Genomic DNA, 26,595 nt, shown 5'->3' with positions numbered 1-26,595 from the left:
GGCTTCATTTCTCCTTCTGCTTTTTTTTTTTTTTTTTCAGAGAGCATGTCTGAGCCAGCACACGGAGATGTGAGAGGCGCAATTTGGACATCTGACTGGTGTTCCAGTTAGCGAGAGAGGAGGAGGGACAGTTGTGAATGATAAAAGGGAGACAAGCAGACCCGGCAGTGTGTTCAGGGTTTATTCTTGCTGGGGATTGAACTTGGGTCAGCTGCATGCAAGGCAAGTGTCCTACCTGCTGTACTATCTATGTAGCTCCCAGGAGGCCTTGTTTTTTTTTGGTTGATGTTGTTGTTTACTTGTTTGGGGGCCACATCTGGCAGTGTTCAGGACTTATTCCTGGCTCTGTGTTTAGGGATCACTCCTGGTGGCCTTGGGGACCATATAAGGTGCTGGGGATCGAACACAGATGAGCCATGTGCAAGTCAAGAGCCCTACCCATCGTACTATCGCTCTGACCTCTTCTTTTTTTTGGTTTTGGGTCAGAACCAGGGATGTGGTGCTCCACTTACAGTTCTGGGGATGAACTTGGATAGACCGTGTGCCAAAAAATGCCTTTCCTGCTGTAGTAGCATTCCAGCCCTGGAATGTGACTTCTTTGTTTAAGGTCAAGATAGCAAGTCAGAAGTGGCACATTGATATATCACAGCTGACCCGCAAAGGAAGTGGCCATTCATTCACTTACCAACTTTGAGAAAAGTTTTCAGTTCCAAGGGCCGCAGCACAGGCTGCTTTTCTATCCGACCGTAGGTTTCTGCTATGCTCTCAACTTCAACTTTCGGGCATTTAAATAGCTCATAAGTCCCATCCCGGTTCTGGATAAAGCTCCGGGTGATTTCCAAGGGCATCTGGAAAAATCAAGGATGGTGGAAAAAAAAAATTTTTTTTCAACATTGACAAACATTTAGATGACAACAGATTTCTTTCTTTCACTCATTCTTATTAAATACACTCAGAATGAAGTAAATCTTGTTTTTAAGTGAATTCTGTTATCAAATCTGCTTGTCTCCCTTTTATCATTCACAACTGTCCCTCCTCCTCTCTCGCTAACTGGAACACCAGTCAGATGTCCAAATTGCGCCTCTCACATCTCCGTGTGCTGGCTCAGACATGCTCTCTACTCGCCTCTGCTTCTCCCTGTTACTGTGCTACCTTCTAAAGCTCCAGAGAGTACCAACAGCTCACCTTGCACCCGCATGCCATCCCTTACACTCATCTTGACAGAACCTTTTTTTTTTTTCTTTTTGGGTCACACCCGGCAATGCACAGGAGTCACTTCTGGCTCTGCACTCAGGAATTATCCCTGGCGGTGCTCAGGGGACCATATGGGATGCTGGGAATCGAACCTGGGTCAGCCCTGTGCAAGGCAAATGCCCTACTTGCTATGCTATCACTCCAGCCCCCAAATCTTTTTTTTTTTTTTTAATTAACAAGTGGCTCTCAGCCCCCTGGGAGATTTATTTTATATTTGCTTTCTGGGTCACACCCAGCGATGGATTACTCCCAGCTCTGCGCTCAGGAGGCACTCCTGGAGGTGCTCGGGGGACCATATGGGATGCTGGGAATCGAACTCAGGCAAACCGCATACAAGGCAAATGCCCTCCCTGCTGTACAGAACTTGCACTACATTCTGTCTTTGCTACTGAACGGGAGGGTGAGTGAGGCTCTGAAAGTGTAGCCTGCTCCTCATCCACAAAATACAGTTCATACCATGCTGGGGGAGATGGCACGCAGCAGGGGAGGGAGGGAACCCAGTTCAGACAGAAGCCGGCTGCTGGGCTCTCTCCCCTCACTGTCCTTGCCCTGGGTTGCTCTGGTGCCCCTCTCAATACCACTTGCACCTTTGTGATATCCGACATCCTCTGCTGAAAGAAGTTCATTCAAGTGGGTTTTTGTTTTGTTTTAGTTTTGGTTTGGGGGCACACCTGGTGGTGCTCAGGGCTTACTCCTGGCTCTGTGCTATGTGTGTGTGTATGTATATATATACACAGGGCTGGAGCGATAGCACAGCGGTAGGGCGTCCTTGCACGCAGCCAACATGGCCGACCCAAGTTCGATTCCTCCGCCCCTCTCGGAGAGCCCAGCAAGCTACCGAGAGTATCTCAACCGCACGGCAGAGCCTGGCAAGCTACCCGTGATGTATTCAATATGCCAAACACAGTTAACAACAAAAGTCTCCAATGGAGACGTTACTGGGCCTGCTCGAGCAAATCGATGAACAACGGGAGGACAGTGACAGTGACAGATATATGCGCTAGGGTTCACATATAAATTCTGTAGCTACCAAACAACGATCTGTTTTTTGGATATAACAATATCTTGCAATTAAGCTAACAGATCAAGGTATGTTATTCTAAATGTATAATATTCCATTATTATAGGAAAAGAAACTACACAAATTTTCAAATTAGCTTGAAAAATATGTTTTAAAATGCCTAGTATTGGGGCTGGAGAGATAGCACAGCGGGTAGGGCGTTTGCCTTGCATGCAGCCGACCCGGGTTTGATTCCCAGCATCCCATATGATCCCCTGAGCACCGCCAGGAGTTAACTCCTGAGTGCAGAGCCAGGAGTAAATCCTGTGCATCTCCAGGTGTGACCCAAAAAGCAAATAAATAAACAAACAAATAAATAAAATGCCTAGTATTGGGCCAGAGTAATAGTACAGTGGGTAAGGCACTTGCCTTGCATGCAGCTGACCCAGGTTCGGCTCCCAGCACTACACCAGTGATTCCTGAGTACATACTCAGGAGTAAGCCCTGAGCACCACCAAGTGTGGCCAAAAAACCCAATGCCCCCCCCCCATCTCCACCACAAACAAAAGAGCCTAATATTTCCCTTGTGAGAAAGAATAGAAGCATGTAAGAATATAAAGATTATAAGGATTAAGGGTCATTTCTCTAAGAACTAAATTGCAAACTTGGGGAGGGGTAATTGTGCTTGATTCCCTGATTAACAAATAAATAAAATCATAAAGCATTTACAAAACACATTCTAGCTGCCTGCCAATTAACTTAGCTTCACTGCAGCTAGCAGTGATCCCCATTTTCTAGGAACGCTCATTCATGTTTTCTGATCCCACAGAGAAAGAAAAAAGAGAGTGAAATTTGTGGTATTTTTTTAGGCTACAAGGAAAACCTATTAAAATCAGAGTTAGAATCAGGAAGTCAAGACTATTTCTGAATAATCCCTTAGTGTGAAAACAGGAATTCTCTCTGGTGTGGCTAACTCAAGGACCTTCACACATGTGTCCCATACTTGTTCCCTCTTTCCCTTGAGGCCCTCTCACGACTGCAGAGACAGGCTCTTACCTCTGGAGTATCTAGGATTTGTTTCACTTGCAGGATATTAGTGATGTGCCAGGTATACTTTGAAAATGTTCCCAGAGGCAAGGCATCTTTCCGAATGAAAGCTTCAAAGTGAAAAGAGGACAAAATTAGGCTAAGAAGGAAATCATCTCCTTTTCCCCAATGTTACCCAATTTCTAGAGTTCAGTGCAGTGGTTCCTTGGGAAATGGGGGGGGGGGGGACTTGTAGTACTGTGGGGGCAAACCTAGGAGTGCTCGTGACGCTCAGGGGGCACCAGGCCTCTGGTAAGCCCTGCTGTGGGGTTGCTGGGTGTTGGGGGGATCCCATGGTGCTGGGATCAGCACAGCAATACATGGTGCTGCCATCTGAATCACACTGCTAGCCCTGAAGAGATCGTTCCTGACCGAACCTAAGCACTTACAAAAGAAACCCTAGGGGCCAGAGAGATAACTCAAAGGACTGAGTATGTGCTCTGCATGTAGGAGGTCTGGCTTTGATGCCTGGCACTCTGCTTCCCCCTGTACCAATGGAGTAGCCCCTATACACACCAGGTGCGGTTCAAAAAAAAAAAAAGTAAAATAAAAGAAAAATTTATTAAAAATCAAATGTGGTGGAGTTCATGCCCAATTCAATCAGCCTAATCAATGGCTGAATAAATAGCAATACTCCTACATTAAAAAAAAAATCAAATGTGTTGGGTTGGAAGGATACTACCGAGGACCTGTGTTTGACCCCTGGCATCTCATAGGGGTCCCTTGAACACCACCAACCATAAAGTTTTTTTCTTTTTGGGTCACACACAATGATGCCCAGGGATTACTCCTGGCTCAAGCACTCAGAAATTACTCCTGGCGGTGTTTGGGGGACCATATGGGATGCCAGGGATCGAACCCGGGTCGGCCGCATCCAAGGCAAACACCCTACCCACTGTAATATCGCTCCGGTCCACCAACCGTAATTCTTGAATGCAGAGTCAGGAGGAACACCCTGGGCATTGCTAGATGTGGCCCACAAAGGAAAAAAAAAAAAAGAATTAAATGAGGAGCTGGAGTAGGTAGGGATTGCATTTTATGTAGTCAATTGGGGTTTGAGTTTCAACTCCAGCTCTCCATATGGTCCCCCAAGCCCAACAGGAATGATTCCTGAGCACAGAGCAAGGAATAAGTACCGAGTACCACCATGTATGGCCACCCCGCACCCCCCCCCAAAAAAAGGGACCAAAGAGATGGTACAGTGGGTAACTCTTGAAGGGTAGCTGGGTGTGGGCCTTACCTACCCCCCCAAAGAACCAAATGCTAAAAACAAGGGAAAAAGCTCCAAGGGCTAGAGCACAGGCTTGGACATAGGAGGTCTAGAGGGTTTTTTGGTTTATTTTTGCATCACACATGGCTCAACTGGATGTGGCCCCAAAATACACAAATAAATTCTAGAGGTAGATATACAATAAGGTTTGACAGAAATGTGACAACGCAAACAATAAGGATATTTCTGCTATAAAAATCTTTGGTTCTTTGAGATGTTACTTATTTTTCTGCCTGCTTTGCAAAGCTAGCACATATATTACTCTATTATAAAACAGTATCTTACATCCTATTGCAATTTAAAGGTTTTTTGTTTTTTGTAAATTATTATTATTATCTTTTGCAACACCCAGCAGTGCTCAAAGGTTTTCCTGGCTCTGTACCCAGGGTTCACTCCTACAGAGCTTGGAGGACCATATGGGATGCCAGAGATAGAAACTGGGTTGGCCATGTGCAAGGTAAGCACCTTACCCACTGTACTATCTCTCTTGCCCCTCTTACAACTTTAGATGTATTAGAGGTTAAAACATAGCCCAGGCGGGGTTGGAGAGATAGCACAGCAGGTCGGGCATTTGCCTTGCACGCAGCCAACCCGGGTTCGATTCTCAGCATCCCATATGGTTTCCTGAGCACCGCCAGGAGTAACTCCTGAGTGCAGAGCCAGGGGTAACCCCTGTGCATCACCAGGTGACCCCAAAAGCAAAAAATAAAAAAAACATAGCCCAAGCTTTGTATGAGGAGACCAGGTTTCAAATCTTGGCACTAAATGGTTCCCCCACATTGCTGGGAATAGTTCCCCAAAAGACATGGGACCAGAGAGATAGTAAAAGGAGTAAAGTGATTGCTTTGCATGGGGCCAACCCTGGTTCGATTCCTGGTACCACACAGATCCCTTGAAAACTACAAGGAGTGATTCCTGAACAGAGTGAGGAGTAAGCCCTGAGCACTGCTAGGTGTGAGCCAACACACACACACACACACACACACACACTTAAAATAACTACATAGAATTTAAGCTTGACGAAGTGATTTTCAATCCACAGCCCTGCCTGCAAGATTATAAAGGAGTTCCACTAATGGGTCTAAAAAAATAGCTCTGGGGTAGGTTAAAATTAATGTAGTAGGCTTAAATGTTAAAATAGAACAAAGAACACTGCCTCAAAAATCAGAGAGACAATCTGTAAAATCAAAGACTGTATCCCTGAACATAATGATGCACAGCTTGCAGTACTCAAAAATAGAACTGAATCAACAGCCATCGAATAAGAATTCACTGTAAAGACAGCACAGATTTCTAACTGTAGTTACTCTTGGACTATTTGTCACAAAGTATTACTTTATCTTTTCCCTTTTATCTCCTTATTTTTATTTTACGGTTTTTTCTTTTAGGGCAATATCTGGCTCTGTGCTCAGGAGCACTCAGGAGCACTCCTGGAGGGACTCGGGACCCTATGTGGTGCCAGGGATCGAACCTGGATCAACTGCATGTGAGGCACGCACCTTTTTTGTCATACTATTAATCTGGCACTATATTTTCTTTTATAATTCAACAAGTATCTAGAGATTTCTACTCTTAGAGATCTCTATAAAACTATATAAACTATATAAAACTATCACTGTCACTGTCCTCCCGTTGTTCATCGATTTGCTCGAGCGGGCCAAGTAACGTCTCCATTGTGACACTTGTTACTGTGTTTGGCATATCAAATACGTCACGGGGAGCTTGCCAGGCTTTGCCGTGCAGGCGAGATACTCTCGGTAGCTTGCCAGGCTTTCCAAGAAAGGAATTGAACCCGGCTCGGTCAGACTGGCTGTGCGCAAGGCAAATGCCCTGCCACTGTGCTATCACTAAAGCCCATATAAAACTATATGCTATATAAAACCAAGACAAAGGGTTGCAGATGTAGCTTAGCTGTAGAACACTTGGTGAGCCCCTGAGTTTAATTTCTGGCACCACAAAAAAATTTTTATTTCTTTTAAACAAACGGACAAGCCAGAGAGATCATACAAGAGGTAAGGGGCTTGCCTTGCTCGCAGCCAACTGGTTCAGAGGGCATAGAGTTCCCTGAACACAGAATCAGGAATAGCCCCTGAGCACCGCTGGGTGTGATCCAAACCCCACCCCCAAATAATAAAAATTAAATCAAGAAATAAATATTAGAATAATGTAAATAATGGTGGAGGGAAGCTGACACTCTGGTGGAGGGTGTGGTGCAGAAATGCTTCAATGCCTGAAACCCTGTCATTATCAATACTGTAAATCACAGAGTCTAAAATAAAAACTTTTAAAAATGTATTAGGGATTAACATGCTTTGCATGTTCAATCCCTGGCACTGCACAGTACTCCAAGCACGGCCAGGAGTGATATACCCCCTCCCCAACTGCCCCCCACCAAACACCAAACTTGGTGTAGCCCCTGAGCATCATCGTGGCCCCAACACAAACAAAATAGGGCCAGAAAGATACACAGTGGGCAGGGTGCTTGCCTTACATCCAGCCGACTGGGGTTCAATCCCCAGCACCCTACTTGGTCCCCTGAGCCCATGCAGAGCCTGAGGTTCCATCTTCAGCTCCACAAGGTCTTTCTGGCACTGCAAATACCACTGGAGAAGTGTTAACAACCAAAATAGGTATCATAATCCTAAGATTTTCTTTAAAAATAAATTTTTCCCCTCATCAAAAATTGAGAACCTGGGGCCAGGTTCTGAAAGAGCAGAAGCTAAAAGAGTTTAGTCCCTGTTTAGTTTAAGCCCAGTTTAGTCCCTGGCACCTTTTGGCTCCCTCCAGCACCAAGTGTAGCCAATACCTCTAGCCCCAGCATTGAATCTAGAGGTGTATAACATTGGGTCCAAAACCACCAGGGTGGCCCCTCGTATCCTTGACACTGGTACCCCCCCCCAACTAAAAAACTATTTTTATATACACCGTGTTTCCAGGAAACCAGCCCAAATAACAACTGGAGCTTGCAATGCTTTTACTGGAACTGTTACACGTCTAAAAATATCAAACTTTTTGGTGAGAACTTTCTCTCTTTTTTTGTTTTTGGATCTGTTTTTTGGCCGCACTCATCAGTGCTCAGGGCTTACTTCTGTCTGCAGAGATCGCTCCTGCTGGGGGTTGGCAGACCATAGGGTTGTCAGGGATCAAACCTGGGTCGGCTAAGTGCAAGGCAAGCACCTTGTACTATCACTGTATTATCACTCTGGCCCTTGCTGAGCACCTGCTTTGCCATTTGTTTACCAAGTTTGTGTTTTCTTAATCTTTCCATGAGTTCTGTCCTGGGGTATATGTGGGCCTTCAAAGGTGATAATTATTCCAAGAGCACATTGGCGAAGGCTTCACAGTGACCATCTGATTAATTCTTAATCCTGAAGATTCCATGCTTTTTCCAAACACAATTTCCTACAGTCAAGACATCGACTGCCACTCCTGAGGGTACATGCCATACCTGTGGTGGAGTTGGGGAGCCGTTTTTTTGCACTTCCCATTGATATTCTCTGTTGCAGGGCATCAAAAAAGGACTGAGGAATGTGGAACACCAGAGGCTCTGGCTTCCCTGGAGGAGACAAGAAAAACTCAATTTAGGAGAGCAGGGAATAGCGCTGGGCTTAGGGCTCCTGCCTAGCAAGCCTGTGGTCTTGAGTTGAAATCTCGGGGGTGCACGTGTACCAATAGGATCCTGGCAGTCCTGCTGCCTGCGCCCGCAGGCACCCGTGTGATCTTTCACTTCTGGATAAACCACAGCCTGGTGTATGTGAGGAACCCAAAAAGGGGTCTAACCCACTGCAAGCATCACAACTAAGAGACAAGACGAGCACTACCGACATGAAGCCTAAGCTCTGGTGAGCACATGGCTGAGAGCTGCCTCAGCGCCTGGCCAGCACCAGAGCAGCAGCCGGGACACGTTTCCTAATACTCCAAGCCCTGCAATCAGAGGGGTGCACACCTCAGAGGACAGTGGCGAGTGTGCGAGCACCCCACCTGATACGAACCCCCCATCATCATACAACAGCAACGGCAACAAAAATTAAGGGAGGGGAAGGAGGAGAGGAGTAAAATAAATTGTTTTCCGGGTTACACCCAGCAGGTCAGGGCTCACTCCTGGCTCTGTACTCAGGGATCATTCCTGGTGGGCTCAGGGGACAATATGGGGGTGCCAGGGATCCAACCCTAGAGTCTAATCTTATTAGCACAGGGAAATGTAGGAAAATGCAGTTTCTGTCTGCCTGGGTAAAACCAAGAGAGTGACTCTTAGGAAAAGACGTTAAGACAGTTTATTAGGCCGGAGAGATAGTACAGCAGATGGGGGAGCTGCACTGGGCCCCTATATGGTCCCCCCAGTCTTTTGAGGAGTGATCCCTGAATGCAGAGTCAGGAGGTAGCCCTGATCACTGCCAGTGTGACCCCCAAAACCAAAAATAGCGCTGTAGCACTGTCCTCCCGTTGTTCATCGATTTGCTTGAGCAGGCACCAGTAACATCTCACAACAAATTGTGAGACTTGTTGCTGTTTTTGGCATATTGAATACATCACGGGTAGCTTGCCAGGCTTTTGCTGTGCAGGCAAGATACTCTTGGTAGTTTGCCAGGCTCTCTGAGAGGGGTGGAGGACTCGAAGCCGGGTCGGCCATGTCGATTGTGTGCAAGGTAAATGCCTTACCTATTGTGCTATCGCTCCAGCCCAAAACCAAAAATAAATAAATTAAATACAACAGCATATCTTAGAGGGGGAGAGAGACAGTGCAATGATTAAGGCACTTGCCTAGCATGCAGCTACTGTCACCAGCTGCAATCCTCATTTGAATCCCAGTTCTGCATTAATGCCAGGTGTGGCCCCCACACTCCCCACCCCCGCAGAGAGCCAGCTTATTTTTTGGCAACAAAGGTCAGGCCAAAACATCTATTAACAACAACAACAACAAAAAAGGCTTTCTAGCATTCCACAGAAAGACTTGACATTATGACATTATCTCAAACTGACCGTGCCTACTTTACTCGACTTGGGGCACCATGTTGGATGCCGGGGATGGCACCTGGGTAAACCCCATGCAAGGCAAGCACCCTACACACGGTACTATTGCTCTATCCCCTAAGGTAAAAAACCTTAAGTGAAAGAAAAGTCACTCAGAAGCATTGATCCTGGGGCCTGCCCGGCCGGTACTCAGGCCCTGGCTCCTCCAAGTCATGAATGGCCTTGTGGTGTGGGCCCAGGGTGCACAGGCCTGGTGCTTCTGAGGGCCTCAGGGACTGAACTTGGGCTTCTCCCCCGCAAGGTGTGGTCCTTTGAGCTAGTGTCCCAGACCCTTGGCTGCTGGATGCCTTTTTGTCTACTTGAGGTTTTTTTTTTTTTCTTTTTTTGTGCCTTTTTTGAGGGGTGGCCACATTTGGGGCTAGGGCTTAGTTCTGGTTCTGTGCTCAGAAGTGACCCTAGGTGGTGGTCAGGAAATTACATGCAATTCCAGGGATCTAACCAGGCCCGGGTTCATGTAAGGTAAACATAGTAACCCCTATGTCACCTCTCCACCCTGAATGCTAACTCAGTTGGAAAAATAGTCACTGCTTCTGAGTGACTTTTCTTTCACTTAAGGTTTTTTACCTTAGGGGATAGAGCAATAGTACCGTGTGTAGGGTGCTTGCCTTGCATGGGGTTTACCCAGGTGCCATCCCCGGCATCCAACATGGTGCCCCAAGCACCACAAGGAGTAATTCCTCTGTGCAGAACCAAGAGTGACTCCTGAGCATTGGCAGGTGTGGTCCCCAAAACAAATAAAAATAAAGTGAAAAAAAGGATTTTTACTTCCTTGTGGGCCAATGCATGCTTGACTAAGGCAGGACTACCAAAAAGAACCAAACAGAACCACAGCACAATTACTTTGATGTTTTCCTAGCACAGCGGGTAGGGCGTTTGCCTTACAAGCGGCCAACATGTCCGACCCGAGTTCGATTCCTCCGCCCCTCTCGGAGAGCCCGGCAAGCTACCGAGAGTATTCGATATGCCAGACACAGTAACAACAAAGTCTCCAATGGAGACGTTACTGGGCCCGCTCGAGCAAATCGACGATCAACGGGAGGGCCTTTTCCTACTTTCACAACAACCCAACTCAGTGAGAGATACTTACCATCAAACTGGTAGTGCATGGTTTGGTGGATGCGCTCTGTGACACTGGCCAGCCAGTCTTGGAAGGATAAGGTCACTTGTGCCTCATCTAATAGCTGACCACAAGCTGGGAGAAACCCAAGAAACTCGTCAGTAACTTATCTTTGCTTACAGAATAGACAGCTAATTTGAGTTTTAAAAAGCTCAGGTATTTATACAGGGGGGCGGAGGAAAGAAAAACAAGCTAAAACTCAAAGAAGTTAGAAACATTACGTGAAATGGAAGATTCTAGATTTGGGAGAAAGAATATAGCATTAAAAAAAAAAGAAATAAAAGACAATGAGAGACTATAAGTTTAAGAGTACTAATCACAAAAAGCATGAAGCCTTTCAATACCAAAGTGCAAACAGATTGGCCTACAATGACTGTTAAAAAAGAGGTTTACTCCTTAGTCGAATCCTGATGAATATGAATCGTTCTATGCTCACAGACCAACCATTCTTTCTATTCTCCAGAATGTCTTCAGATGTCTGAAGTCTATCTCCTTTCAGAGATACAACGCTATAATTACATATGTATAATGAGATTCAGATCATTTCCCCCCCCCCCCCATTTTTTAAAAAACTGGATCACCATGAGATACACAGTTACAAAGTTGTTAATACTTGGGTTTCCCTCATACAATGTTACAAAATCCATCCCATCCCCAGTGTATATTTCCTTACACCCAAGACCCAAGTTTCCTCCATTTCTCTTTCTCTCCACTCTCCCCCAGCCTGCTAAGGCACTGTGGTTTTGCAATACACTTCAGATCATTTTGATGACACAAAAACTATTTTCTTCTTTCCTTGCACTAAAGGAAAAGTTAAAGATATAGTATTATTTGATATTGTTGATTTGTTTACTTTCTTTTTTTCTGCTTTTTGGCTTCTGGGCAACACTTGGCAGTGCTCAGGGCTTATTCCTGGATCTGTGCTCAGATATCACTCCTGGAAGTGCTCGGGGGAACATATGGGATACCAGGGATCGAACCGGGTTGGCAATGTGCTGTACTATCTCTCTGGTCCCTACTTCCTGACTTTCTAAAAAAATATTTATTTCCAAAATGTACATCCTTAATTAACTAAGATTTGGTCTTAGATTATTACCTCCCTATGCACTGGTCTGGTTTTCTGCCTCTTTAGCCTATTCCCAGGAAGGAAACTTACCCTGCCTTTTTAATGAAGAAGCAACCACAGGCTTTTTTAGGCCACTTTTCCTCAGATTACTGCTCACTGCATCTTGAGGCACCAAAGTACTGTTCATCTGTGCACCTAAACCACAAATGACTGTGTTTAGTAACAGATCTGCAGAACAACACTGATTAAATCTTAGTTGTTTTTTTTTTCATTGTCTTCTTTTTTTGGTTTTGTTTTTTTGGGCAATACCATTGGGCTACACTAGTACGTGTCAGGAACAAATGGAGACATTACCAGCGCCTGCTCGAGCAAATCACTGAATAACGGGAGGACAGTGACAGTGAGCAATACCTGGCAGTGCTCAGGAGAATCATATGGGATGCTGGGGATAGAGCCTGGGTTGGCCACGCACAAGATAAGAGCCCTACTCACTGTACTATCTCTCCAGCTCCAATTCAATCTTTTTTTTTTTTCTATTTTGGGTCACACCCGGTGATGCACAGGGGTTACTACTCCTGGCTCTATACTCAGGAATTACTCCTGGTGATGCCCAGAGGACCATATGGGATGCTGGGAATCGAACCCGGGTTGGCCGCATGCAAGACAAATGCCCTACCTGCCGCATGCAAGGCAAATGCCCTAACTGTTGTGCTATCACTCCAGTCCCCAATTCGATCTTAATTTCTGAAGAGTCTTAAATGTACAAAAAGTCTTTGCTAACTTCTCAGCTGATATTGTAAAGGCTAATGCAAAAGCTTTTATAGATAACATTTTAAGCTTTTTAAATTTAAGTTGATATTTTAAGATTTTTATATTCTTTATAGACATCTTCAGAAAACCACAAGTGGTGCTGGGTATCTGGGTATCAAACCAGGATCACTTTGCAAGGCAAGAACCTTACCCCCGTACTATCTCTCCAGTGATGACACTGTAATTTTTAAGTAGCTGTTATTATACCAAGTCTAACATATTTAACAACAAAATAATTTTTTTGAACTTCCAATAAATCAGGTATGTGTTTTTGGGTTTTTTTTGGGGGGTGGGAAGTGGCATACCTTTCAGTGATTAGGCTCTATACTTCTGGCTCTATACTCAGGAATCACTCCTGAGTACCTGATGGTGCAAAGGGGACCATATGGGATGCTGGGGATTGAACCAGGGTCGGCCATGTGCAAGGCAAATGCCCTACCACTGTACTATATCTCTCACCTCCAAATGAATATGTTTTTTTCAATTTGTTTTTTTTTTCAATTTTACTGAATCATTGTGATGAATAATTTTTTAGTATAATCATATTCCCCTATTTCCAGGAGATATTTACACTAAAAATTATTTACTTATTTTTTTGTCTGTTGCTACCAACCTTTCTGTGGGGAACTGGGTATTGAACAGGGTCACTATTTTTGTTTGTTTGTTTTCCTTTGGAACCACACCAGGGCTTACTTTTGTGCTCAGGGATTACTCCTGCTATTGCTCAGAGGACTATACCTGGTCAGTCACCGGGATTGAACTGGGGTCGGCTGCATGCAAAGACTAGCACATGCGCTTTGTGAGAGGGAGCTCCAGGCTCAATGCCTGGCACCACGATGCTTAGGGCATCACTCACTGGGAGTAATCTTTGTGGACAGAGACAGGAACAGCCTCCAACTCTCATAGGTGTGGCCCCCAAATAAACAAACAACAAATGAAGAAGGAAAGAAAAAAAGTAAAAGTATCTTTGTTGGGCCAAAACATGTCTCAATGGGTCCAGTGCATTCTCTGCATGCTGGGGATTTGAGTTCAATTCCCTGTACCTTGTGAACAAACACCAGGATTGTTCCCCTGCACCCTGCCAGATATAACCTAAATCACTCCCTCAAAAAAGTATTTGCTAATTTGAAAGCAAAAGCATTTTACTTTAATTTTGCATTTCTGGGCTGAAGAGATAGTATAGTGGGTAGGGCACTTGCCTTGCATATGGAATCCCATAAAGGCCCTGGGCACTTCAGGGGTAATTCCTAAGTGCAGAGCCAGGAATAATCCCTGTCTAACATTGCCAGGTACAGCCCCCAAAAGAAAAACAAACAAAATTTGCATTTACCTAGCTATCAGTAAGTTTATGGGCTGGAGTGATAGCATAGTGGTAGGGCGTTTGCCATGCGCACAGCCATCTCGGCCCGAGCTGGGGTCGATTCCTCCGCCCCTCTCGAGAGCCCGGCACGCTACCGAGAGTATCTCGCCCGCACGGCAAAGCCTGGCAAGCTTCCTGTGACGTATTCAATATGCCAAACACAGTAAAAACAAGTCTCATGATGGAGATGTTATTGGGCCTGCTCGAACAAACTGATGAACAATGGGAGGAGAGTAAGTTTGGAGTTTGAGCCACACTGGTGGAACAGGGAATATTTTCCTTTCATTTAGAGTGTAGGTCAGAATTATATACTATACTAAGGTACTTCAGTATTTTAATATTTATTATAGGGGGGCTGGAGCAATAGTACAGTGAATAGGACGTTTGCCTTGCATGAAGCGGACTCAGGTTCGATTCCCAGCATCCCATGTGGTCCCCCAAGTACCACGAGGAGTAATTCCTGAGTGCAAAGCCCGGAGTAGCCCCTGTGCAAAGCCCAGAGTAGCCAGGTGTGACCAAAAAAAGCAAAAAAAAAAAAATATGTATATATATAGAAAGAGAGAGAGAGAGAGAGAGAGGAATCACTGGTATTTGAATTTAAAAAGTAATTTATGTTTAATGAGTGTCTGTATATATATAATTTATATTTGCATATATGTGTGTGTGTGTATGTGTGTGTGTATGGTAGTATATATGCTGAAATATGCTAGTAACAACCTATATCCCTAAATTCACGTGGGAAATGTAATTAACCACCTTTGAGGTGTTTTAAACCTCTAGGAATGAAACTTCCTAACACTTTCTTTAGGCACATTAAAGTGTCAAACTAGGGCCAGAGATGTGGCTCCATGCTAGAGTGTAGGGCCTTGGTGCAATCCCTGGTACTATACGGTTTTCTGACAGCGAGCCAGAAGTAACCCCTGAGCACCCCTGGCTATGGCCCAACAAAACAAAGTTAACACTACCAAAGCCACAGACAAGCAGACAGCACCCCACTCACCAGACACTTCATCCTTTTTCCTCTTCTTTGGCTTAGAAGCAGTGGGCTCACAGGCTGAAACCGTTGATTCTGAATGGCAACCTGACTGGGGTATAATAACCTCTTTAAGACCTAAGGTAGAACAGATTTTTAAAAATTTTAACATGATCCAAGAATTACTTTGGGCCCATACTTAAGAAAAATTAATTTAAAAAATCCAAATCAGGCCAGACAACAAGTATGGTTAAGAGAGAGCTAAGGATTATATTAAGTACTTGCCTCGCACATGCCTCAGTACCACAGAATAGTCCCCTGAGCACTTCCAGAGGTAAACCCTGAGCACAGAGCCAGAAGTAAGCCCTAAGGACCACTGGGTATGCTCCAATGTCCCCACCATCAACAACAACAACAAAAAATCCAAATCCCCCAAATTATGAAGTGGGAGATCGTAAAAGAAGCTCCTTCGAACCAGAGAGATGGTGCAGGGGTTAAGGTGCTTGCCTTATATGCGGCTGACTCTAGTTTGCTCCCCAGCATACTGCATGGTTCCCCTAACCCCTAACCCCAACACTGCTGGGAGAGACCCCCAAGCACAGAGCTGGGAGTAGTCCCTGAGATCTGCCTGCTGTGATCCCAAAACCCACATAAATTAAATAAGCTCCTTTAGGTATTAGACCCTCCACTCCCTGCATTTGTGGGGGTGACTTTGCTACTGTAATTCAAATATATGTGTCACTTCAATCTCTGTGCCCCTGCAAAAGTTCTTTAAGGTACTTCCCCAAATATGTCTTTGTCAATTACCACGGACGGCTCTAGACAGAAATGTGAAAAGTAAGTATCTGGGAGCGGCTACCAGCTAACAATCATTACAAAATACAGACCAAAAGCATCTATAAGGTGCTGGGGAGATAGCTCAAAGGGCTTTGCATGCCCAGAGGCCGAGGTTCAATCCAGGCAACAAACACCAAGCCAAAAGTGGCCTCTGAACACTGTCATTAGATCCCTCCACCCCACACTCTTCATCTGAATTATCTAACAACTTCTTCTGAACGTTGTTAGGAAATCTACATATGCCAACACAAATAAGTAGAAAAATAAGTTTCCACTTATTTCTGTTGGGGTGTGTATGTATGGTGTGCCAGGAATTGGATCCATACGTCCTACAGCTGAGTTACTTGATGCAGAAACTCTTAAAAATCTTGAGTTTTCCTCATTTCAAAGAAAATAAGTAAGTTAAAGGAAAAGAAATGTTTGGATAAGTTTTTTTGTTTGTTTGTTTTCATAAGTACGGGGCATCCATGGAAAGGCAAAACTATAAAAGGGAACTAACTTTACAAGATTTATTGACTCAATAAAAATTCCCAAATAGTTTGACCATTATTAATTTCATCCAACCAACCAACCGATCAACCAACTAACCAACCAACCTTTCTGCAAGTGTGCTGACTGGGTTTTAAAGAAGGAATGCTTTTCATTTGAATTATCTACCAACTGCTTCTGAAGGTTGCTAGGAAATCTCCAAAGGCCATCAGTGGAACTCTTTCATTGCCATTTTAGAAAGACAGAGTAACTGGGTCAACCATACCACCTACCGCTGGAATCAAAATTTAGGAAGTCTGAGAATTCCTGAGCCAATGTCTCGTCACTGGCAAAAGCACAGATGCAAGCAAAGAAATGAATGCATCTCTGGGCTGCCTCCTCACTGGGGGCATTTGACTTGTGCGATTTCAGAGTCTGGCAGGAGCAGAAGAAACGGCGCTCAGGCACACTTTTTGCGCTCATTTTCTGCACAAAGGATGTATGCAAATACCCCAGACTATGCTTCTGGCTGGCCTTGCATTTCACCACCAAAATGTTTTTAGTGATCCTCTGGACCAGAGGACCTGTGGGCTCCGTGGCCAACTGCCAGATGGTCTGCTTGGTTTCGGGGGAGGCCTGCATTGCGTTCAGGACTGAGCTCTTCAGGGTCAGAGGGGTGGCCTCTGCCTGGCAGTTCACCGCCAGCTTGATGTGCTGGCACTGGTTTTCCACAACGCCCTGGGCAGCCGCTTTCAGGCACGAGGGGACGTAACATCGTCCAGAGCTCAGCTGAGTGATGATCGTCCCATCCACCATCTGGATTGTTGTCTCTGAAACCCCTAACTCCACAAAGCACCTGTAGTCAGGGCCCCGGTCCCTTTGTCGCACTGAGTAGACCTGCAGATTGGAGCCCGTGATGATCTTCACAGCTTCCACGCTAGGCTGTTTGCGGGCTCCGTAGCGGAATATGGTCCCACATGTCTTGTTCTTACAGCTCAGTCCCCGGGTGCCGTTGTAGGTGCCACATCGGGGACACTTTCTGATTCCCCTTAAGGTAGCCTTCCCCAGATCAGATAAGAAAGCTGGAACTTTAGTCCTCAGAGAGTTTGGCTCCATTTTCAGAGGCCCTAGAAAAGGCAATAGGCACGTTAGTATAACACACACACACACACACACACACACACACACACAAACACACATATATTATGACATGATATTTAGGACAGAAATGGAAATCTAAAACTATAATTTTCAAATTGCACCCTCAAAAAGAACATCGATTTAAATCCTCAAAAAAAAAAAAGAAAGTGGGAGAAACTTGGCTGTTCCTTTTATTTCATTTTATGCTCACCATGATTTATAAGACAATGTTCCAAAGCTACAGTATGTGCCCCCTTAATCTCCTGCCTTCCAAATTTTATTAATTTTTTGCTTTTTATGGCATACTTGACGGTGCTCAAGGTTTACACCTGGCTCTAAGCTCAGGGATCACTCTTGGTGGTGCTTGGGGGACCATATGGGACGCTGGGGATAGAACCTGGATCAGCTATGTGTAAGGCAAGCACCCTACCTGGTGTACAATCTCTCCAGCCCATCATTTTTTTTTTTTGGTTTCCAAATTTTATTTATTTTTTTAATTTTTATTAGTCAGACACCATGAGATACAGTTGTAGACTTACAAATTTTGTGCTTCGGTTTCAATTATACAATTATCAAATACCCATCCCTCCACCAGTGCCCATTTCCCACCACCACGGATCCCAGTATCCCTCTCATCCCCCATCCTCCCCTGCGTCTGTGGCAGGGCATTCCCCTTTGTTGTCTCTCTCCTTGTGGGTATTGTGGTTTGCAAAAGAGGCATTGAGTGGCAATCATGTTTGGTCTATAGTCTACTTTCAGCATGCTTCTCCCATCCTGGGAGGATCCTCCCAACACCCTTTATTTGGTGCTCCCTTCTCTAACTGAGCTGCCTTTTCCCCTAGCATGTGTAGCTCATTTTTTTTTTAAATGGTGCCAGAAATCAAACTCAAAGTCTCACCCATGTCAGGCAAGTGCTCTATCACAGAGGTCACATGCCCAGTCCTATCTCTCATTCTATTTTAAAATCCTAACTCATGGGGCTGGAGCAATAGTACAGCGTGTAGGGCGCTTGCCTTGCACGTGGCGACCTGGGTTGATTCCCAGCATCCCATATGGTCCCCTGAGCACCGCCAGGGGTAATTCCTGAGTGCAGAGACAGGAGTAACCCTTGTGCATCGCCGGGTGTGACCCAAAAAGAAAAAAAAAAAATAAATAAAATCCTAACTCAAAGTGATAAGCAGAGGCTTTGCATGAGGGCCTTGCACTGCTGGGTCCCTGAACACCAATGAGAGTGACACCTAAGTACCAAGCAAGGAGTAGCCCTCCAGCACTGCTAGGTGTGGTCCCTAAATCCCCAAACAGGATTTTTTTTCCCCTTTTTGGGTCACACCCTGTGATGCTCAGGGGTTATTCCTGGCTTTGCACTCAGGAATCACTCCTGGAGGTGCTCAGGGAAACCATATGGGATGTTGAGAATTGAACCAGTGTCGGTCGCATGCAAGGCAAACGCCCTATCCACTGTGCTATCGCTCCAGCCCACAGAAAAAGGATTTAAACAAAACAAAATCCTAATGCAATAACCAAGATGTTCCTCTAGATTCAGTCCTATTCTTTTTTAATTTTTTTTTTGGGGGGTCACACTCAGCGATGCTCAGGGGTTACTCCTGGAACTGCACTCAGGAATTACTACTGCCGGTGCTCAGGGGACCATATGGGATTCTGGGAATCAAACCCGGGTCGGCCGCGTGCAAAGGCAGACACCCTCCCTGCTGTGCTATTGCTCCATGCTCCAACCACTCTTTTTTTAATTTTTAATTTATTTTATTTAATATTCTAACACCAATCCCACCACCATTATACCTTCCCACCACCATATTTTAAATGTTTCCACCCCGACCCCCAAAGTAGGACTTAAATACTTTATTTTGTATTGCTTGTGATGAACAATCCACTAAAAATGATCCAATAATGTTTCCCTAGAGGAAAGTGTGTGAAGATTATTGCAGTTCACCCTGGAACCATTAAGTCCTTGTATAAGAGATTTAGATTCAATCCTATTCTTTAAAAGAATCAAAACCTCACATGCCCAGAAATTTAATTTAAGCAAGGGCTGGAGAATGAGAAAGGTGGATTCTTTTCCTTTTCACCATGTCACCATATCACACAAAACCCCGCACAAATCCTACCTGTATCAGCTGCCAGGGCATTTGGAAAACTGTGTCCCTTGAATTCATAAGACCTAAAAGGTGCTTCATTCATTTATGATGATCATAGAGAGGAGGTGAAAACATATTCATCTGCAGAGTAAATGCTATTGCTTAACTGAATGTCTTCTGAAATTTGAACTCTACGGTGTAACAATATGGACATTCTGCTTCCTCCTTGGTCAAGCAATAACAAAGCTTGTGCCCAGTGTCCCCAGTTGAAGAAGATTCCCCTGTGCTCTGCTGAGATCTTGGAAACTGTAACAAGAAAAAAATATCAAAGCTATGCATGGGTTCTTAGGAGAGAATGTTCTTCCTAAGCTACAAGAATTCATCGTATTTAGAATTCCTTCTATTTATTTTGAGTTTGGGGTCATACTGGGAGTGCTTAATCCTGGCGCTGTACTCAGGGATCACTCCTAGCAGGCTTGGAGACCATCTGGGATGGAACCCAGGTTGGCTGCATGCAAGGCAAGCACCTTATGAACTGTGCTATTGCTCTGGTCCACAGATAAGGAACTGAGACCATCTTTTACCATCAATTATGTCTGTGACCATGTCACAAAGTTATTTTTCATGAGTGGAGAGAAGAAAAACAAAACAAAACTTCTCATTACGAGAAGCACTGTTCTTCAAATTGTTTATGGTGAAGTCTTAAGATGCCATAACTTTAGTATCATCTTGAGAATTCTAGTCTGTCCGCATTTTATTTCTTTCTGGGACTCAGGGGCTGCTCTGGAGATCACGAAGTACCAGGGGTAGACTTAGGTCTCCCATATACAAACACTCTGGTCATAAAACTATCCCCTTAGCCCATCCTATTATTTATATCTTAACATTCTTTACTACACTCTGTAGAGGGCAATTTGTTAGTACTTTTCAAAATTACAAAAAATGGGACTGGAGAGTTATTACAGAAGGTAGGATGCTTGCCTTGCAACATGCTGCTGATCCAGGTTTGATAACTGGCAGTCCATATAACCCTGAGCCCCTCCTGGAGTGATCCCTGAGTGTAGAGCTAGGAGTAAGCCCTGAGCATAATCAGATGTGGCCTAAAACCCAAATTACGAACAAAATTACAATGTGTATGGGAAGGGGATAGGGGAGGGAAGGGGAGGTAACACCCAGGTCGTGCTCAGGAGGCCTCCTAGTGAGTTGCCACATGGCCAGGGGGCAGGAGGTTCAATGCAAAGGCCTAAGGACGCAGTGCTGCTCAAGACCTGCAGTGATAGGTCTTGCCTAAGTCAGCCTGGCACTGCTTGAGTGCATCGAAGGCCATACCCACTGGTGTTGGGAACTACCAGAGCCAAACCTGCGTGATATTCAGGGGAACTGTGTGATGCCAAGTATTGACTTAGGGTTGGCCACAATCAAAACATGTGCCATAGGGGCTGGAGCAATAGCTCAGTGGGTAGGGCATTTGCCTTGCACGTGGCCGACCCGGGTTCAATTCCCAGCATCCCATAAGGTCCCCTGAGTACCGCCAGAGGTAATTCCTGAACGCAGAGGCAGGAGTAACCCCTGTTCATCGCTAGGTATGACCCCCCCCCCCCAAAAAAAAAACATGTGCCATAATCCTTGAACTACCATTCTGGCTCCATTAAAACCTAAAGATACTGGGATAGTACAGAAATTTCCTGGAGGGCAAAGCAGTAGTAACAGTGAGTAAGGGCTTGTGCTGCATGCCAATGACCCAGGTGTGATCCCCAGCATCACACATGGTCCCTAAGCAAGGAAGCAACAAAGGGCCTAAGTCAATATAACAGGAACACTCTTCCACACAATTGAACTTGGGTGGGGGGCAGTGCTGAAAGAGAGGGGTACTGGAGTCCTTGGGGGAAGATGATGGGCGTCCCATTGAATGTATGCATCTAAGAAACCATTGTGAACAATAATGTAAACCACAGACTCAATCAATAATTCTGGTTTGAATCTCCAGCATCATCTATGGTCCCTGTGAGCAGCACTAGTGGTAACTCCAGAGCACAGGCAGAGTCCAGAACAGACCAGAACACTATCGGGTTTGCCACCCAGTGTGGGGGAAAAAAGATGCTCACACACTCAAAATGGATGTCAGACGTGTAAAAATTGTGGGAAGATGATGAATTACCCCAGGGTAATTCGTAAGTGCATAGCCAGGAGCAACCTCTGAGCATCATCAGGTGTGGCCCCAAAACTAAATAAAGAGTACAGACCTCAGTAAGTGTGTAAGTCCCACAACTCAAGGAATAGAAACCTTTGTGAGCACCACATCCAAGTGTAGAAGCACCACAACCTGCAAACCCACCCAGCCTCTGATCCCCCCCACCCCTGTCCAGCACAACAAAAAATGGACCAGCTCCAAAGCCAGGCATTTCTGAGCTCCCCTGGTCATTGCAGCAAGAGCAATCAGTTTGATTTCTCTGCACTGATAGAAAGAGCATCAAGATATATTGTGGAGGGCTGAAGCGATAGCACAGGGCATAGGGAGTTTGCCTTGCATGCGGCCGACACCAGTGTGATTCCCTGCATCCCATATGGTCCCCGAGCACCGCCAGGAGTAATTCCCGAGTACATAAGCCAGGTAAGTAACCCCTGTGAATCACCCGGTGTGACTCAAAATGCAATAATAAAACAAAACAAAAACAAACAAAAAAAGATATATTGTGGAGGAGAATATGTATGGTGCTTGCCTTGCCTGGGAGTTTGGGGGTGACCCAAATTAAATTCCTAGCATGACCTATGGCACCTCAGCCCCGCCCCAACAGACAGGAGTTAAGCCCTGAGTATAGTTGGGTGTGGCCACAAAACAACACAAAGATTTATACTTGCACTGAAAAATATGAATATTCATGTATGATATGCTAGTTAAAAAGAAAGGATAGTGAGACAGACAGCAGTTCCTTGTCTTGCATGCTACCTACCTCCATTAGACTACATATGATCACACCACAAGGAGTAATCTCTGACCACAGAGTCAAGAACTCCATCCCCCACAGCCCTTGCCAAAATATTTCTTTCTTTTTTTTAAGCAGCCAAGATGTGGCTCAGGGACAAAGCACAAGCTGGATATGCATGAGATCTGTTACATCCTTGGCAATGCAGAAAAACAGACGGAACAAACACAGAATATCTCTATTATTTCAGAGGAATGAACCCGGGAAATAGGGGCAGGAGACCTATATCTCACTGTTTGTACTATTTGAACTTGAGGCATGTACAAATGCCATGTACTACAAATGCTATACTGAAAGCACATACAAACAAGTCAACACAACTTGTAAAGAACCTGTGTTTGTTTTGGTTTGGGGGCCACACCCATTAGTGCTCAGGGCTTAAGCCTGGCTCTGTGCTCAGGGAATAACACCAGCATTTGAATCCTGCCTTTGAACTATACTCTTCCTAACTGAACTTGCACAGGAAAACAAACCGGCCTTGGAGGCGGGAGGGATAGTACTGGGATTGTCTTGCATGTATGATCCTCACTCGGTCCTGGCACCACATATGGTTCCGAAGCCCCACCAGGAATGATCCATGACCACCAGGCAAGTAAAACTGCTGAGCACAGCAGGGTGTGGCCCAAACCCCTCCTCTCCTATGTCTCCCCCAACCCCAAGAGGGCCTGGTCCTGTTAGGGTTAACCATAATCACTCCCTGAAAATATGGGCTTTGGGCTTTTCCTTCAGGTGCTCTTTGACGACAAAAACCTTTACACTTTACAGTGTGTGTATGTGTGTGTGTGTGGGCGGGGGGGGTGGGGGCGGGGGCTTATTGGGGTGGTTGGGGGAGATGCTATTTAGTGCCTGTGAAGCACTGCAAGTGTAGAGAACAATCGATCACCAGGAAGGAAGCATGTAGCTAGCAGTTCCCAAGCCGTATCTGCTATGCACTGCGTGCTCACCGCGATCCTGTGAAAAAGAGCCTCTATTTTTATTCACTTTGGTGCCCGATCAGGGGGAAAAAAAGACACCGGTTCCGAGAGAGCTGCGTGCGCTCCAAGTCTCACATCCACCAGATGGTTGATGGGGAGTTTGGACTTGTCTGGATCCCAGACGACAAGGGGCAGGCCTTACCAGGCAGGCCCTGCCAGTGTCCTGCAACTCGGAGCGGTCTCAAATAACCTGGCAAGTCCGTCACCTCGGGCCCCCCACTCCCCAGGGCCGCGGGAATCCCCGGGCCCCCGCCCGGCCCGGACGCAGCCCCCGGGGCCGCTTCCCGGCATCCTCCCCGCGCCGCCACTCACTTCCGGTCCCACGCAGGCCGCCGCGGGAGCATCACTGGCCCGGACCCCGCTCCCGGGACGCCCTTTCCTGCGGAATTCCCGTCTCTAAGCCCCTGTCCACCGCCGCCCCCGCTTTCCGTCAACACGGTCCCCTCACCTGCCCGGTGCCTCCCGCCTCCGCCCGCAACGTGGTCCCAGGGGCCCCAGGTTTGACGACCGCCCTCACCTCCTCTCTCTTCGCCTGCCGCGGCCTTTTACAAACAGGGCCGAGCTGTTCGCTGTAACAACTGTCGTTATTGGCCAGAGCGCCCACGCGCGGCCAGGGCCCGCCCACTTCAGCTCGCGGTGGACGATGGGAGTTGTAGTTTCCCGGTGCCGAAAACTTCCGGGTTCGTTGTTTACAAATGAAATACAGCAAGTAGCCATCCTTTGATCTTCAATACTGGGAATAATTATCTTTCCATCACTCTTCAGACCCTAAGATCTTTCTGTTTGTATGGTTTTTTGGGCCATACCCGGCCCTGCTCAGGACTCACTCCTCCTGCCTCCATGCTTGGGAATCATTCCTGGCTGGTAGGCTGGGCAAAACCATATGAGGTGTACAAGACAAGCATCTACCCATCGTACCATCTCTCCAGACCCCCCAGGTCTTCTCCCTATCTTTATTTTTCCCCTTTGATCCTTTAAAATTAGTGTTGAATATTATGTTTCGTGTGTTTGGGAAGAGACATTTGTGGGTTTTTTTTTTTTTAACTATTAATATGGCTACAAACACTTCGTTTAAACTGCCTGGTATATATTTTCCCGTGTACTTTCGTTTCAGATGTTACTTATAATTACAGGTTAATGCTGTGGGCATAGCCCCCAAACACAGCTATTACTTTTGTTCAGAAAAAAAAGCATTATACTTGTTGATTTATACATAAGTATTCATTTACACAATGTTGATTTATCGTTTCTTCTTTTGCAGCTTATATTTTTATTCTAGGATTTCACTTTTCCTGAATTATATACTTTAGAAGTTAATTTAATACAGAATTAGTTGTTGGTAAGCGCTCTTGAATTTTATCTCCATTTCACTTTCATTCTAGTATGTATGACTGTTTTACATTGTTTCTTGCAGTATACTGAATATATCCCTCTGAATTCTGGTTGATAGTACTACTATTGACACATTTGTTGTCAAATGATTATCATTGTAGCAGCGTTTTGTTTTTGTTTTGGGGACATGTTCAGGGATTACTCCTGGCTCTGCACTCAGGAATTTCTCCTGGTGGTGCACTAGCACCACATGGGATGTGGAGATAGAACCTTGGGTTGCCTGCATGTAAGGCAAATACCCTACCTGCTATACTCTCGCTCCAGCCCCTGTAGCAGTGTTGTTTTTATTCCCTTCATCCCCACTGTCATTGTCACTACTGTTGTTGTGATGACCGTGCTGCTCACACTCAGTCGTGGTGCTCCTCAGTGGCAGTCCTCCCTGTGGTTTCAACTCCTTTTAAGTTGTGATGCTCACACACACATGCTTGCTTCGGATTTCACTTGGCACTTTCACACATTATGGTTGGAACACTGGCCCTGGGATCTGTCACACACATACACAACCTGGATCACAGCTGCATCTGAGTTACAAGTAGCAGAGCTGCTAAAACCACGCCTGGGATGGATGAGTGGCACAGGGATTGGACTTGTGACCTCAAACTTGTAGGCTAGGCAGTCTAAGTCACTGTATTCCTAGTCTTTTAATTTTAAAAGTATTTTTTTTCCCTTCACTTTTTGGGTCACACCTGGAGATGTTCCTGGTCGTGCTTAGGGATGCCGGGGATTGAACCCAGGTCAGCCTCATGCAAGGCAAATTGCTCTGGCCCCGAAGTCTTTCATTTTCTTACTGTTGATTTTAAAGATCCTTGTCTTGGGTTGGAGTGATAGTACAGCAGATAGGGTGTTTGCCTTGCACACGGCTGACCCGGGTTCGATCCCTGGCATCCCATATGGTCCCCCAAGCACCGTCAGGAGTAACCCCTGTGCATCACTTTGGGTGTGACGCAAAAAGGAAAAAAAAAAAGAATCCCTGTCTTTGATAATTACAATGACCATGAATGTACAATCCTTGAGTGCATGCTTTATAATGCAGAAAAATAGGGTCTGATCCCAGCTGCACATGGTCCTAAGCACAACCTGGAGAGACCCCCAAACACTGAGCTGGGAGCACTGCCAGCAGTGGCTGGCCCAAAATGCAAACAAATGTGAAGCATCAGAAATCTGTTGGGAGATTTGTATGCAAGGCAGACTCACACTCACAGTCAAGGGGAAATTGGTAGCCATTTGGCTTTTTGGTGGGGGTCCCCCAAATGTCAGCATTTGCCATGTTAGAGTTGAGTATTCTCAAAGGACGTTCCTCCAAATCCTGCCTAATGTAGTTAAACATGGCTGGTCAAATTCTAGATATGGACAAAGAATAAAGAACACAGGATTTACCTACCAAGTAAAACTGCCTGATCCTCGTTTTCTATACAGTATCTCACCTAATCTACTAATCCTGACTCAGAAGCCAAAGTCCCCCTGACCCATTTTTTGAGTTATTATCAGAATAACTTCAGCCTCCAATTTTAGAGGCCAGAGTGTAAATTTCTATTTAACCAAGGCACATTCACACGCATTTTATTATAGGCTCTTAAATTTGTTGTTCTGGAGGAATTTTTTTTTTGTCTGAACACAACAGTCAAAAAGCAGTGAGGCTGGGAAGATCATCAAAAGTGTAGAACATAAGCCTTGCATGCATGATAACAGCCCCCACCCCCGCCTGAACTGCATGGCCTTTCCTGAAAACTGCAGGAT

The 26,595-nt window shown here is 45.5% G+C and overlaps 1 protein-coding gene across 5 annotated transcripts in view; it reads right to left on the bottom strand.

The window, feature by feature from the left end:
* Positions 1-24,035, bottom strand: part of CUNH2orf42 (chromosome unknown C2orf42 homolog) — a 29,551-nt gene extending 5,516 nt beyond the window's left edge. Inside the window, exons 1-9 of one of the 5 annotated variants that reach the window (XM_056127562.1) lie at positions 23,984-24,035; positions 19,539-19,814; positions 16,566-17,399; positions 14,995-15,105; positions 11,915-12,019; positions 10,729-10,833; positions 8,059-8,166; positions 3,311-3,411; positions 686-848 (exon numbers count right to left, since the gene is read on the bottom strand). In XM_056127562.1, coding sequence (XP_055983537.1) covers positions 686-848; positions 3,311-3,411; positions 8,059-8,166; positions 10,729-10,833; positions 11,915-12,019; positions 14,995-15,105; positions 16,566-17,399; positions 19,539-19,611 — 1,600 coding nt within the window. In that variant the 5' untranslated portion in view covers positions 19,612-19,814; positions 23,984-24,035. Of the gene's footprint in view, positions 1-685; positions 849-3,310; positions 3,412-8,058; positions 8,167-10,728; positions 10,834-11,914; positions 12,020-14,994; positions 15,106-16,565; positions 17,400-19,538; positions 19,815-23,778; positions 23,800-23,914 lie in introns of those variants that run through there. The other 4 variants (XM_056127553.1, XM_056127545.1, XM_056127573.1 and 1 more) reach the window with 4 other exon arrangements.
* Between the last annotated feature and the right edge of the window lie 2,560 nt (positions 24,036-26,595).

The sequence above is a fragment of the Sorex fumeus genome, unplaced genomic scaffold (assembly GCF_029834395.1).
Source record: "Sorex fumeus unplaced genomic scaffold, SorFum_2.1 ptg000006l, whole genome shotgun sequence".
In the NCBI taxonomy this organism is placed as follows: Eukaryota; Metazoa; Chordata; class Mammalia; order Eulipotyphla; family Soricidae; genus Sorex; species Sorex fumeus.
The sequence above is the reverse complement of the archived record's forward strand: the minus strand, read 5'-3'. Positions and strand labels throughout refer to the sequence as shown.